At 44.7% G+C, this 14277-nt stretch overlaps 1 protein-coding gene across 3 annotated transcripts; it reads right to left on the bottom strand.

The window, feature by feature from the left end:
- Window positions 1–1599: 1599 nt before the first annotated feature.
- LOC307074990 (uncharacterized protein) lies at window positions 1600–11652 on the bottom strand. Of its 3 annotated transcripts, none has more exons than XM_079735448.1 (7): window positions 11332–11652; window positions 7378–7510; window positions 6579–6844; window positions 6337–6400; window positions 4185–4468; window positions 3471–3537; window positions 1600–2934 (listed from the first exon to the last, which is right to left on the bottom strand). In XM_079735448.1, exons 1-7 carry the CDS (start codon window positions 11599–11601, stop codon window positions 1799–1801), a joined length of 2220 nt encoding a protein of 739 aa, XP_079591574.1. In that variant the 5' UTR covers window positions 11602–11652; the 3' UTR covers window positions 1600–1798. The 3 variants fall into 3 exon arrangements, with proteins under 3 accessions (XP_079591574.1, XP_079591575.1, XP_079591576.1); XM_079735449.1 differs by having other exon boundaries at window positions 3471–3534; XM_079735450.1 differs by having other exon boundaries at window positions 7378–10645; window positions 11332–11467.
- Window positions 11653–14277: the final 2625 nt, after the last annotated feature.

The raw sequence follows: 14277 nt of genomic DNA, 5'->3' as shown, positions 1-14277 counted from the left end.
GCTACTACATGCAAACTGAGCAGGGCACGGTCGCCCGCAGGAACAGGAGACATATCCAGGAGGTGCCACAGTCATCAGTGCCAGTAACACCACAAGGGACTAGTGACCTAAACCATGACCCTTCTTATGACACAGGTTCCACTCCCACGCCTCCTGTTGCCCCCGTCACTCCAGCTACAGTAGTACCCATCAGCCCGAGGTTTTCTCCAAGGAGAACCTTGGCAGGGAGAGAACTTAAAGCACCTGTCAGGGTCAAGGACTAGGTTTCAAAGTAGAGATGTTTATCTCCTTTGTTGTAAATGTGCAGCATGTGGACATTTTTATTTTCCGGTTTGACGCAAAGTGAGGGTTGTGAGAGACAATAATGATTATAAGAAATATGGAAAATAATACAGTTGTAAAGCAATATACATGATGTAATTGTGTTTAAACATTGCAACGATTTCCAATTGTTATTTTATTGTACACTTGACTTTTGTTAAGAAGTTTATTTAGCCTGTTTGGCAAACTAAGGGGGGAGATGTGATGTGAGTTGATATGGCTATTTCTATGTTAGTCACTAGAGAGCGCTACAGCCTCTTCGATGTGTAGTTCAAAGGTTATTGACCTATGTGTTGGAGTCACATGTTATAGCTCAGTATGCCATGTCCGTGTATGACTTCGAGTTGAAATATTAAACAGTCAACTCTACTGAGTCCCTGAGGTAATCATAACCATTAAGTAAGGATTCATGAAAGCAAGATTCCCCCTAACCCCTACCTGACCCTTAAATGTATCTGTATACACTGTTTAACCCCTAACTGCTGCTTAGTCGCTTGTATCTGTATTCACTGTTTAACCCTGACTGCTCCTTGAATCACATGTATCTATATTCACTGTTTAACCCCTACAGCTCCTTGAATCACATGAATCTATATACGGTCAGTAACTTTAGGGTGAATGGGTCTGATGAATGACTAGAAGGAAGACCTGAGGCCGTTCATCAAAGCCATGTTTTAATACCGTTATTGAATGTGGAACCACTAGGGGGTGGTGAATCCACATCGCGGCAGTTAAAGGTCCCATGGCATGCCACCAGGTGTGGTGTTTAGCCGCTACAAGCCGTTTTGGAAATCTGCCCCTTATGACATCACAGGTGGGCGTGTCCACCTAGATGTGTGACGGATAGATGAGCAAAGTTTGCTACAGTCTACTGGGTAGGCTGGTAGACTGATCTGTCCAGCAACTGTGGGCACCAAGTTTGATACTGAGGCCAATCCACAGACTTCTTTGTTCTTAGATTCCTTTAACTGTCTTGCAGCCATGTCCACTTCACCCATATTGTGAATTGCAATTTAACTTGGTCTCTCCTCTGGCCAATCCTAAACTCCACGAAGGCCACCCCCCGACCTTTGTTTCCTTTGTATTTACCCACATTGTGAACGTTTCCTATAAGAATCATGTTCACCCATCGTCTCATTGACTGTATGCTTGGTAACTTTGCTGCCTGTATCTTCCCCTGATCAAGCTCTACATTAAATCAAATATTTTGCTGTCAAAAGTGTCCTAGAAATAAGTTATTCAACACAGACAATTATTAATAAAAACAGAAAGCGAATCAAAAGTTGGAAAGCGTTTAATCGTGATGAAAAGAAAAACTAAAAGCAGTAATTTCAACCAATACAGGACATAGGTCTCAATCAAAGTGTCCCGTTACCCCGTGTCAAAGCACCCCGTTGCCCGTGTGCTTGAGCATGTGCAGACGCAAATTGCTTGGGTCGCTGTAGCTGGCGTTGCACTGCAGACACACGCAGGGCTTCTAACCGGAGTGAGTCCTCCTCATGTGGATCTTCAGGGCGGAGCCATGACTGTAGTGCTTCGTGCATTGGTCACACTTGTAGGGCTTCTCGCCGGTGTGAGTCCTCATGTGGATCTTCAGGGTGCCTTTCCGACTGAAGCGCATCGTGCATTGGTCACACCTGTAGGGCTTCTCGCCCGAGTGAGTCCTCATATGGATCTTCAGGGCGCAGACATGACTGAAGCGTAACGTGCATTGGTCACACCTGTAGGGCTTCTTGCCGGTGTGAGTCCTCATGTGGATCTTCAGCCTGCGGCTCTGACTGAAGCGCTTCGTGCATTGGTCACACCTGTAGGTCTTCTCCCTGGTGTGAGTCCTCATGTGAATCTTCAGGGTGGAGCTCTGACTGAAGCGCTTCTTGCATTGGTCACAACTGTAGGGCTTCTCGCCAGAGTGAGTCCTCATGTGGATCTTTAGCTTGGAGCTCTCTCTGAAGCGCTTCATGCATTGGTCACACCTGTAGGGCTTCTCGCCAGTGTGGGTCCTCATGTGGATCTTCAGGTGGCCATTCTGTTGATAGCGCTTCAAGCATTGGTCACACTTGTAGGGCTTCTCCCCAGAGTGAGTCCTCATGTGGATCTTTAGGGCATCTCTCCGACTGAAGCGCTTCGTGCATTGGTCACACTTGTAGGGCTTCTCCCCGGAGTGAGTCCTCATGTGGATCTTCAGGTCGCATTGCTGTTGGAAGCGCTTCGTGCATTGGTCGCACCCATACGGCTTCTCGTCAGTGTGGGTCGTCATGTGGACAATCATATTGGCATTGTTGGGAAAAACCTTGCCACACAAGACACTGGGCCGACCCTTGCGGCCGCCCCGATGCCCAGTCAGCTCAAGGCGGACGAGCCGCACGCTGCAGTTCAGGCTCTTGGCCACGCAATGGTCAGTGGACAGTGAGCTCAAGGCCTCCGATTCTGACGTGGCGAAGTGGGTGTCATTGCCGTCCGTCGCCAGTGGGCCCTCCCCTTTTCCGTGGACGCTCAGGATCCTCAGATCCACGCTGTGACTGGACATGTGGGAGGAGCCAGGGGCGACCACACCCAGACTGTCCGAAGTGGCCCCGCGCTGCGTGCTGCAGTCTCTAATGTCCTTGCCGTCTTCTTCAGAGAGGAAAACAAAGACAGAGAGAAGGAAAGGTTTTAATTCCTCATTGGCACAAAGGGATACAGTAAGTACACACTGTGTGTACTGGAAGAATTATATTTTGACTATTTGTTGATTATGCATTTTCCTTATCCCCCTCGGGGGATAAGGAAATAAGGGGGGGGGGGGGGGGGGGAAATCAAGGGTCAAAGGCTCCAGCTGAGAAGGAACCGCAATCGGAATCTTCGACTTTTAAGGATGCGGAGGCGATCATCAAGACACCCATGACATCTGTTGTTTCCAATCACCTGTTTTACCAATACTGTAGTTATATTGGGAGTCAGAGCTGATTCAGCATTCCTGACACCTGTCTGCCATGAAGAAGATGTAAATCATTCTACAATAAACTGCATAAGTAGTCCTCGTGTTTAAGCAGGGCGCTGGTCATGATGCTTCTCCAAAAAGGACCAGGCTTTTTAGCGCGGGTAGAATCGAGTACATTCTCAGTTGATCCAGGTCGTTTGCTTGCATAGATGCAATGTATATTACTAACCTCCAGCGGGCATACCTCCACCAATATCCTCTTCAACCTTGATTGAAATGGTGTCGGGGGTCTGCTGCTTTCCCCATAAAGAAGGAAACACACACAAGACATATTCTTTCATTTGCACAGAATAGTTGTCAATCCCCACTAACGACACATTAAGCATTTTTACACTACCAAGCCTGTTTGTTCGTGACTTGGCACGCCCTGCAATTTCACTATCTTGCTTGTGTAAAACCGAGGGGGTAAAATCCCCCTTCGTCACGGAGCCGCCTTTCTTGGTTCACTGGAGAAGCCAGAGCTACGCACGGAAAGTACACCTCTTTACAATGAATTGCATACTCAGAATGTTTTTTTTTTTTTGGATTCAAGACCCTCGCATGCAAGAATGAGTTCACATCCGAGTGTAGGCTAAAAGGCGATTAACTATTTACAACTGGAACCGCAAAGCTGTCTTATCGCATTTACAAAAAAATTAAACCGCCAAGTTGTGTAGAATCGGGTGAGAGGGTAAATTGGGGTGCGAAATCAAGCCAGTAAATGACCTTGGTCAGTGTAAACGCGCGGACCATGCAGGGAAAAAGGGGGGGATAAGAAGGGCATATTTGGCAGTGTGAAAAAATTGACTGAATCATAATGGTGTGTACTCTCTTAGGCTTTGTGCTGGAGTTGTAACAGAGGAAGCCTCTCTTTTGGATGGTGAATGAGAGGATGATTTCCAACCTGCACACTCAGCTCCTCTCGGCGGACCAGCCGCTCGCCGCGATCCAGGCTCCTAGCCACGCTGTGGTCCGCAGACAGCGAGTTCAGGGCCTCCATTTCGGACGCGGTGAAGAGGGTGTCATGGCCGTCCGTCGCCAGTGGGCCCTCCCCTTTTCCGTGGGCGCTCAAGATCTTCAGATACCCTCTGTGACTGGACATATGGGAGGAGCCAGGGGCGTGCACACCCAGACTGTCTGAGGTGGCGTCGCGCTGTGTGTTACGGTCTCCAAAGGCATCGCAGTGTTCTGCAGAGGGAAGAAAAAAATCTGTTCAATGGTTATGGTGTGTTCCTCAATCCCCGGACGCCAGACTTCCGAGTCGAAATTCGATCACCCAGCTTTCTTGCATCTGCATTTCTCGGAGGCACTCCCCCTTATTGTCTTCACCTTTCGGAATTCTGAGAGTAGACCGAGAGCAGTGATGACGCTCTGAACAAAATAGCTGCGCCCGAGAAGAGATTTATTTTCATTGTATTTGTACCACGTTGCTCATTTTAATGTTGATCTTAAATGCTCTTACACACTTACATTGCTACTTTACTCCGGTCACCAATTTATAAATTGCATGGTCTTGCTGTGGGTGCAAAACAATGTATAATGGTGTTTGTTTTTGGGCTGGTTTGCTTAAGAGACGTATGTAGCTTACAATAAACAACGACAAGCCAATTTCATGACACAATCACAAAGACGAACAGGAACGCTATAAATGCTCCGAGACCGGAAATTACATCAAAAGTGCAACTCGGAAGGCTGGCGTCCGAGGATTCAGGAACACACCATTACACTTGATATGCGCTACTGTGCTCTAAAGCTACGGAGCCTGCAGCTAGAAGCCGGTGCTCATAAACACAACTGACCATCGTTTTTTCCCAAAATAATAATAAAAAAACAATCATGTTAAAACTTCACCAAAAATAACTAATTTCGTTCGGACAGGTTTTGCCAAATGTAACTAAAAACTATCAAAAAAGGCAAAGATAGCCTACCTAACAATTGATTAGGCTTATTAACAAAGCTTCAGAAAAAATAACCAGTAACTCACATACAACTTCAGCACCAGTCTACTGATTTTTGTTAAGAAAGATGAGCATGTTAACATGCTCTGGGGTCAGACGCGACCACAGCCTGGTGACTGTCAGTCCAGCACCCGAAAACACCCGCTCTGAGGGGACCGGCGTTGCCGTGATGCACAGGTACCTTCGTGCTAACTTGGCAAGCCGGGGGAAGGAAAGCGTATTCCATTCACTTTCCACCAGCCTGTAGGGGTGCAAACCAGGGGTGGGGGGCCTTTCTGAGGGGCCTTGTGGCGAGGGTCCATCGCAGCTCCTCCGTGTCCGTGCTAACATCAAGACGATGCTAGGTTGAGACTGAGAACAGGATGCACCGCAACTAACCAGGTTGCGATGCACGTTGTTCAAGTGGTACATCATTTGAGTCGGGGCTGTGTTGTACTTATACACAGTTTCGCAGTGTTGGCAGTGAACTAACTCATTGTTTAATTAAAATGGTCCCACATGACACTTCGCCGTGACCTCGTCCTCTTCATGATTACTTTTGAAATACACGTAAACTCGCAGGGAACTGAGGAGGCCTGTGGCGCTTTTTTTTTCTTCTTCAAGTATTGTCCCTGTGTGGTCAAATGTTTAATTGCTGCCACATAGCGAAATTCATTGCATTCCAAGACTCGCACTACGCAACAGAAGTTGCATTAGTTTTAGCGATGAAAATTTACGTCATCGACGAAACTCTTGATGATCAATTAGTCGATCGTCGATAAATCATGCCCATCCCCAAGCGCAATTATTCTATGTTGCAAACAACAAGCAGCAAAGTGTCCTACCTTGTAAGCTGATCAGCTAACATTTATACATTTTGAATTCATTGATGTTTGAGAATGATAAACCAGCTCATGTGGCATCTGTCTTGAAACCCTATTGGGCTCTTGACTGATTCCATCTTTGAAATGGAACTCCCAAGATTGACTCGTGTTTTAGCAGGGCGCTGGTCATGATGCTTTTCCAAAGAGGAAGAGGCTTTTTAGCGCTGGTAGAATCGAGTACATTCTCAGTTGATCCAGGTCGTTTTCTTGCATAGATGCAATGTGTATTACTAACCTACAGCGGGTATGCCTCCACCAATATTGTCTTCAACCTTGATTGAAATGGTGTCTGGGGTCTGCTGCTTTCCACAAAGAAGGAAACACACACAAGACATTATTTCATTTGCACAGAATAGTTGTTAATCCCCACTTAAGACACATTAAATCATAGAGGTGTGTGCTTTCTATTGGTGTGTGCTGGAGTTGTAACAGAGGAAGCCTCTCTTTTGGATGGTGAATGAGAAGATGATTTCCAACCTGCACACTCAGCCGCTCGCCGCGCTCCAGGCTCTCGGCCACGCTGTGGTCCGCAGACAGTGAGTTCAGGGCCCCCACTTCTGACACGGTGAAGAGGGTGTCACGGCCATCCTGCGCCAGTGGGCCCTCCCCTTTTCCGTAGACGCTCAGGATCTTCAGCTCCTTGCTGTGACTGGGCATGTGGGAGGAGCCAGGGGCGTCAACACCCAGACTCTCTGAGATGACGCCGCGCTGCGTGCTACGGTCTCCAAAGGCATCGCACTCTTCTGCAGACGGAGAAAAAAATGACAAAGTAATTGTTTTGATATATTATTTGCATAAAAGGAGGTAGTGTATTTGTACACGTGAAAGAAACTATTTAAATGTATGTGTATGTAACATTGACACAGAGGGTTTAAAATGTGTACTGCAGACACAGATTCACAGTTTTAGAGAGATGTCTCCTCCAGCACCCTCCTCCCTAGACTCAAAGCTAAAGCGGGTGACCAGATGGAGGAAACTCAATGAACACCAGCGCAAAATGATCTGAGCACAACATGACATGCGAGATAAGCGCAATTACAACATGTCCTTCCCTGTAAGCTGATCAGCTAACATTTATATATTTTCAATCCATTGATGTTTTAGAATGATAAACAAGCTTGTGTGGCATCTTTCTTGAAAACCTTCTCATGATGTTTTTTAAAAGAGGACCAGGCTTTTTATTTAGCGCAGGTATAATCCAGCATCAGCCTAGAATCTATGCTGCCTAGAATCTACTACATCAAAAGTAAATGTACTCAAGTTTGAAAGTACATACCTTCACTTTTAAAGTGGAGCCGCAAAGAATTTAAGGATAGCTGTGTGCCTACAGTACGTGTTTCCAGGGGGTCTGTCTGGCAGGCAACATCCCTTGAGATGAGCAGCTGAATGTAAGCACTTGATGTGCTGGCCTGTGTAGAGACAACAGGGTCAAAATAGTACTCAATTTATTACTTTGTATATATTCCAGGTGCTTGTTGTAAGAAGATATAAGATGATAATGTTTAGTGAATTATATTAGGCTAATACTTAAAATAAGATCTTTAAAATGGTCAAATTATATTACATCATTTATTTGTTTAAATATTTTATATATCTTAAAAGTTAGTCTCATCGTCTCAATACAATGACATCAAGCTCTTTAGAAATCTGCTAATAACCTTTTGATTTAAATCAGGTGTGAAGGGGAAATAATGAGTAGGCCTATGTATTTAGGAAGAGTTAACAGGCAATAATTATCTCCTCATCAGTAAAACGCTAGAACTACTGCGGTCCCGTAGCTGGTAAAAGACAGTTGTATTCGTTCGTAGGGTGAGCAGACATTCTTAAAGATTCGGGACATTCCCTTGGTATCCAAGCAGTTGAGATCAGTGCCTGTACCCCCTTTGTTGAATTGTGCCCATTCTCGTGTGATCCCCCTGGTTTGCAGAGGTAAACACTCATTCAGAACGGTGATCCTGCAATGTTTTTCTTGGAAAGAGGGGTCGAATCCAAAGGAATAGCTTTAACGAGACTTTATTTGTATAAAGTATTTTCGGTATGGTAAACTGATGCTCTGAAGTAAAGAGAGATTGGAGATGTGCCTTAGCACGTGCGAGAGTGTTCTCCTAGCTGATCCTAACCACAAACCCACGTATGGTAATCGCTGCCGGGAGAGTTCTAAAGGTTTCGTGGCCAGGTGGTCTTCTTTATGGACTCAGCGAGGACCGGAAGACTCGGAGAGAAACCGGTGTGACGTAATCCTCGGTTTTCCTCGCCTGGTCTGTGATGCTGCCCTCTGTGGCTAAAGTATCTATTGTAGCCTTCAGTAATGTCCTGCTTTCCCTTGTGGCTATGTGTAGTATTTACGGCTTATATATTTGGTCCTACCCCCTATTGGTTAAGTGAGGGAAATACAGCTTGTGTTCCTAAAATACGTAACAGTCCCTCCTTGGTCATCTTAGATGACCATACAATAATATTTTAAATTATAAACACCATTTACCACACCGAAAACATAGTCAAAGTAGAATCTATCATCAACACCATCAACCGTCATGGAAGAACCTCTTGAAGAGAGGGGAAAAACCACTAGGCGTCCCCATAATACTGAGACGGCATTCACGTTGTGGGTCTTGTTGAAAATACAGGTCATTATTTAACAATACAACAATGAACATGAATCTTGTTATCATACAATCACATGGCCAAACAGCACACAAACAAAACTATCAATAGAAATCCTGAGCTAATACTTTTGGTCATGTGCTACAAGGTCATAAAATATTCAACAGGTGCGAAAGTAACGTAAAAATTGATGGTCATAACACAATTTTAAAATTTCAAAATGATTGATAGACTAAAATGGATTTGGGGGGTTCAGGTGATCTTCGTGTATTGGTGCGCCGGTTCATGTGGGTGGTTTGGGCATGGATTTGGGGGTTCAGGTGATCTTCGTGTATTGGTGCGCCGGTTCATGTGGGTGGTTTGGGCATGGATTTGGGGAGTTCAAGAGATCTTCGTGTATTGGTGTGCCGGTTCCTGTGGGTGGTTTGGGCATGGATTTGGGGAGTTCAAGTGATCTTTCTGTCGCCGTCGGGTCTGTAATTCATGAACCCAAGACTCGTCCCTCCTTGTCAAGGGCTCATCTCAGAGAGGTTACTCCTACACCATGGGAGCCTCCTCACAAGTTCTCCGTCGTCGTGTCAGCAACAGGTGGCCTGTAAAACAATCGTCTCAAGGAAGATCAACAGTACCATTATCAATGCAGCGATTGGGGGGGGGGGGTCTGACGACCGGATCTATAGAGACAGGGACAAAGGGTTGGGGCTATCAAAAGGAGTTTACGACCCGATCGGACTGCGCGACCAGGCCACAAGATGGCACCGGCGCCGAGAGAGAGATCTGTTTTTGCTTAGGTCAGAGGTTATGCAGTCTTTAACAAAAGACTGACCAATCCCCTACCGACTTGCGCGAGAGAGAGAGAGAGAGAGAGAGAGAGAGAGAGAGAGAGAGAGAGAGAGAGAGAGAGAGAGAGAGAGAGAGAGAGAGAGAGAGAGAGAGAGAGAGAGAGAGAGAGAGAGAGAGAGAGAGAGAGAGAGAGAGAGAGAGAGAGAGAGAGGATGTAACACTTAAGTCGAGGCCCCCTGTTGCTCTTGAGCAATGGCGTTTGTTTCAGAAAGGGCTCCGACTACAAAGACTGGAGGTACGAACAAAGGAAACGCACGTTTCCAAGACGCGTTGTCCCTTTAAATCGTACACCACGTGGTACATCCAAAATGCTGCAGAAACAAACTAGTTTTGGATCTCTATAAGAAGTATGAGATTCCAGCAAGTTTGTCCCCACGGCGGGTTAGCGAGGGACTTGATAGCAGATGGGTTGTACTGCGTAAGTGCTACCTCTACGGCTGCGTTTTATACTAACCAAAATTGCACATTAGATGTTACATGAACCGGGCTGTGAGGAATCAATTAGATTTGAACTCCTTGGCTAACGCCGGCCAAGCCTCCGTCCGGTTCAATATGCAACTAAGCTAGATTAACGTTAAAAACCTGACCTTTCCTCGCCCCGCCGTAAGAGTTCGGAAGTTTATGGCCGGTAATAAATATACCTTATGGTGGCCCGGCTGAACTCGAAGCTTATCACCAAATAAATAACACTTAACCACAGGTAATACGTCTCCCACGTTGGTACAAACATTTAGATCTAATCAGGATTGGATACAGTCTATCTACAAACCCATATAAAACACACTCCGAGCCCTTTACTTCGTGAGCTCGTTATTCAATTTCAATCTGTTAGCGTATCCTAGGCCGTTCGTCTAACCGGCTGTATGAATTTAAACCAGTCCGAGATTACACGTCCCCGCAACCAGTCGAAGGCAGTACAAGCTATTCACCTAATGTTACTAATCTAACTATACAGAGTTTAGTCATTGACAACAGGTTCTGTTTACCTTTCTTGTGGCGCCTGTAAGTAGCTTGTACTGCTCCCGACGGCCCCGCGGTCGCAAGTCTCGGTCCGGAACTTTCCAATCACGTCAGGGTCACCAAATTGCAATGTTTTTCTTGGAAAGAGGGGTCGAATCCAAAGGAATAGCTTTAACGAGACTTTATTTGTATAAAGTATTTTCGGTATGGTAAACTGATGCTCTGAAGTAAAGAGAGATTGGAGATGTGCCTTAGCACGTGCGAGAGTGTTCTCCTAGCTGATCCTAACCACAAACCCACGTATGGTAATCGCTGCCGGGAGAGTTCGGAAGGTTTCGTGGCCAGGTGGTCTTCTTTATGGACTCAGCGAGGACCGGAAGACTCGGAGAGAAACCGGTGTGACGTAATCCTCGGTTTTCCTCGCCTGGTCTGTGATGCTGCCCTCTGTGGCTAAAGTATCTATTGTAGCCTTCAGTAATGTCCTGCTTTCCCTTGTGGCTATGTGTAGTATTTACGGCTTATATATTTGGTCCTACCCCCTATTGGTTAAGTGAGGGAAATACAGCTTGTGTTCCTAAAATACGTAACAATCCAAATAACGAAGAAGTGGACAACACTCGCGTTACAGTGTGTGTGTGTGTGTGTGTGTGTGTGTGTGTGTGTGTGTGTGTGTGTGTTCACAAATACCTGATGCCATCTACCTTTACATTAGCAACAGTAACTGGGCTGTTAGCTGTACAGCTACGCTACAGCAATATTATAATGGTAACAAGGTAACCATATACAGTAAAGCAACACAATGATATAGCGTTAGTTAACTTACTTGTCCGAGGTTTGTGGCTGAGCCGAGGAGAGTTGGTACTGATCCAGACTTAATGTTCAGACGTTGAGCAAGTCCAGCTCTGTATTGGCCCAAGTTGAGGAAGCAGTCGTCGGTGAAATGTTTTGCGCAGACTGGCGCATTTCTAGAGACGATCAAATTAACGCACTGGTTCTTCAGCGGCTCGGATAAAGGAACTAAAAATATAGTTTTGTGTTCATTTGTACATCCAAACACTGAGCAACTGCCATGCTTCGCTCCTTTGCGAGCCATGTTGCCATCTTCTTCTTCTTCTTCTGAGTTTATTTGCAGTTTGTAAACCAATATGGAGCATTACCGCCACCTACTGTTTGGTTTGGAGCTGCTTCTTCTTCTTCTTTTTCTATTTATTTTTTCTTTTTCTTCTTCCTCTTCTTCTTCCACCTCTTCTTCTTCTTTATGGCTGTTGGCAAACCACCTTTTAGGGCATTACCGCCACCTACTGGTAGTGATTGTGGATCGGGACTTTTACACATTCCTGAATTTTGTTAATAAATAAATAAAATAAATAAATCAAACAAAACAAAACTAGATTCTCTCTATTATGCTTGTTCTCCTAAGAGACTGAAACAAAAAAGGATAACATTTCTCCTCAGAACTTCTTTGTAAAAGTTGCCGTAAATCATAATTCAACTTAATTTCTTTAAGATTCAATATCAGTTCCCTTCTCTCAGCATCATATTTTTGACAATAAAACATAACCTGTTCTGTTGCGTTCTTGAAGAAAGTAGTCTAATCAGGATCGCTTTGAACTCACTTTATTTGTTAAAGTATTTCGGTATGGTAACTATGAAGCAAAAGGAGGGGAATTGTACGGACACGCGTGAGAGCGACAAACAGCAGGCCTTTCTACCTAACACCCTAGTATGGACTGCCGGATGTTTCTGATTTCGTTGGCTCCAGGCCCTGCTTTAATACTGAGTAGGCGTGTCCTATGTGTCGTATTGGCTCTGTCACACTAAATTTGTACCGGGTGCCAAATTTGTACCGGGTACGTAATCCATACGTAATCCATTCCAAACCTGCCTGGCAACAGATGATCGCGGACGATCGCGTCGATTGACGTAGGAAGGTTCAAGAACATTCGCGGTTAAACACTCGGTTTACTACACATTAAACACAGAGGTTACTAGCTAAATTCAATTAAACAATTAAATGCAATACAAATATAAAGTTAGGAACGCTAATAAATGTAATTTGTCACACCAAATTTGTACCGGGTGCCAAATTTGTACCGGGTACGTATCCATACGCAATCCATTCCAAACCTACCTGGCAACAGATGATCGCGTCGATTGACGTAGGAAGGTTCAAGAACATTCGCGAAGTCGTTCATTGAGTTCAAGAACATTCGCGAAGTCGTTCATTGAGCGCGACAAGACAGATAGCCCTAACTTTACAAATTACATTTATCAGCGTTCCTAACTTTATATTTGTATTGCATTTAATTGTTTAATCGAATTTAGCCAGTAACCTCTGTGTTTAATGTATAGTAAACCGAGTGTTTAACCGGGAATGTTCTTGAACCTTCCTACGTCAATCGACGCGATCGTCCGCGATCATCTGTTGCCAGGCAGGTTTGGAATGGATTACGTATGGATTACGTTCCCGGTACAAATTTGGCACCCGGTACAAATTTGGTGTGACAGCTCCACCCTCCTCACCTGTCTAAAGGTGCTGCCATCTGTGGCTGGAATAGTTATTGCAGCTTATATGTCCTGCCCCCCTTGTGGCTATGTATAGTAATTACAGCTTATGTGTTCGATTCTACTTCCTAGTGGCTATGTATGGTAATTACATCTTATGTGTTCGATCCTACTTCCTAGTGGCTATGTATGGTAGCCCATGTGCTTAAAATACGTAACAGTTCCAAAGTTTCTTCTTCATTACAATATTCACATCTTCCCGAATTGTGTTTTCCAGTGTAAGCTTGTCCAGGCCCTGCAAGTCAGGATGTAGGCTAGGAATCTTAATGAATTTTTAGCTAGTGGGCATCCCAGAAATTCACCAGAATACAGGAAATCAAATCTACTAAATTCTGGGGGAGGACGCCAAGACCCCCATCCATTACTGCACCCCATCCACAAATTTGATCACCAGCCGGGACCAAACAGGGAGTGAAGGGTGACGGACCAATGCTAGGAATCTTCTGACTGTCCCATTAGAATAATGCTACATTCTAGAGGGAGGGCCGGGGTAAACTGACTCAAGCATCACTGAGATCTATACATTTAACCAGTTACCTTTTTAAGCAGATAATCTTCAACAATCATTGCCTATATTATGATACAATCCAAGGTATGAACAAGGAAATAATGGCAGTAGAAAGACAGCAATTAGAAAGTCAAAACACGAGGTAGTTGGCATTAAGCATAAAGAATGAAAAGGTCAGTGAAATTAACACAATCATGTATAATGTGGGGTTCAATTTTAGTCTATTTCACAAGTGAACTTTGCAGGACTTTGGTAACGGTAATGACAGTGCTGTGGAAATATCAAACATACATTTAATATACAATTGTATACAAATTATATAAACTCTGTTAATGTAATTACTAATCAATTGAAAGGAATTTCTATACATTCTCCTTGGACCTAGAGATACCTCCCAACCTCTCCAATTGAAAGGTGTTGTGATAGTTTATTTGCATTGCAACTGTTTGTGTAGATTCCTTTAACCGTCTTGCAGCCATGTCCACATTAGCCATTTTGTGTATTGCAATTTAACTTGGTCTCTCCTCCGGCAAATCCTAAACTCCACGATGGCCACTCCCCATCACCTTTGTATTTACCCACGATGTGAACGTTTCCTATAAGAATCATGTAAACCCATCGTCTCATTGAATGTATGCTTGGTAACTTTGCTGCCTGTATCTGCCCATAATCAAGCTCTAAGATGTAATCAAATAT

The sequence above is a fragment of the Pollachius pollachius genome (assembly GCF_949987615.1).
Source record: "Pollachius pollachius genome assembly, chromosome: 4".
NCBI classification, from domain to species: Eukaryota; Metazoa; Chordata; class Actinopteri; order Gadiformes; family Gadidae; genus Pollachius; species Pollachius pollachius.
The sequence above is the reverse complement of the archived record's forward strand: the minus strand, read 5'-3'. Positions and strand labels throughout refer to the sequence as shown.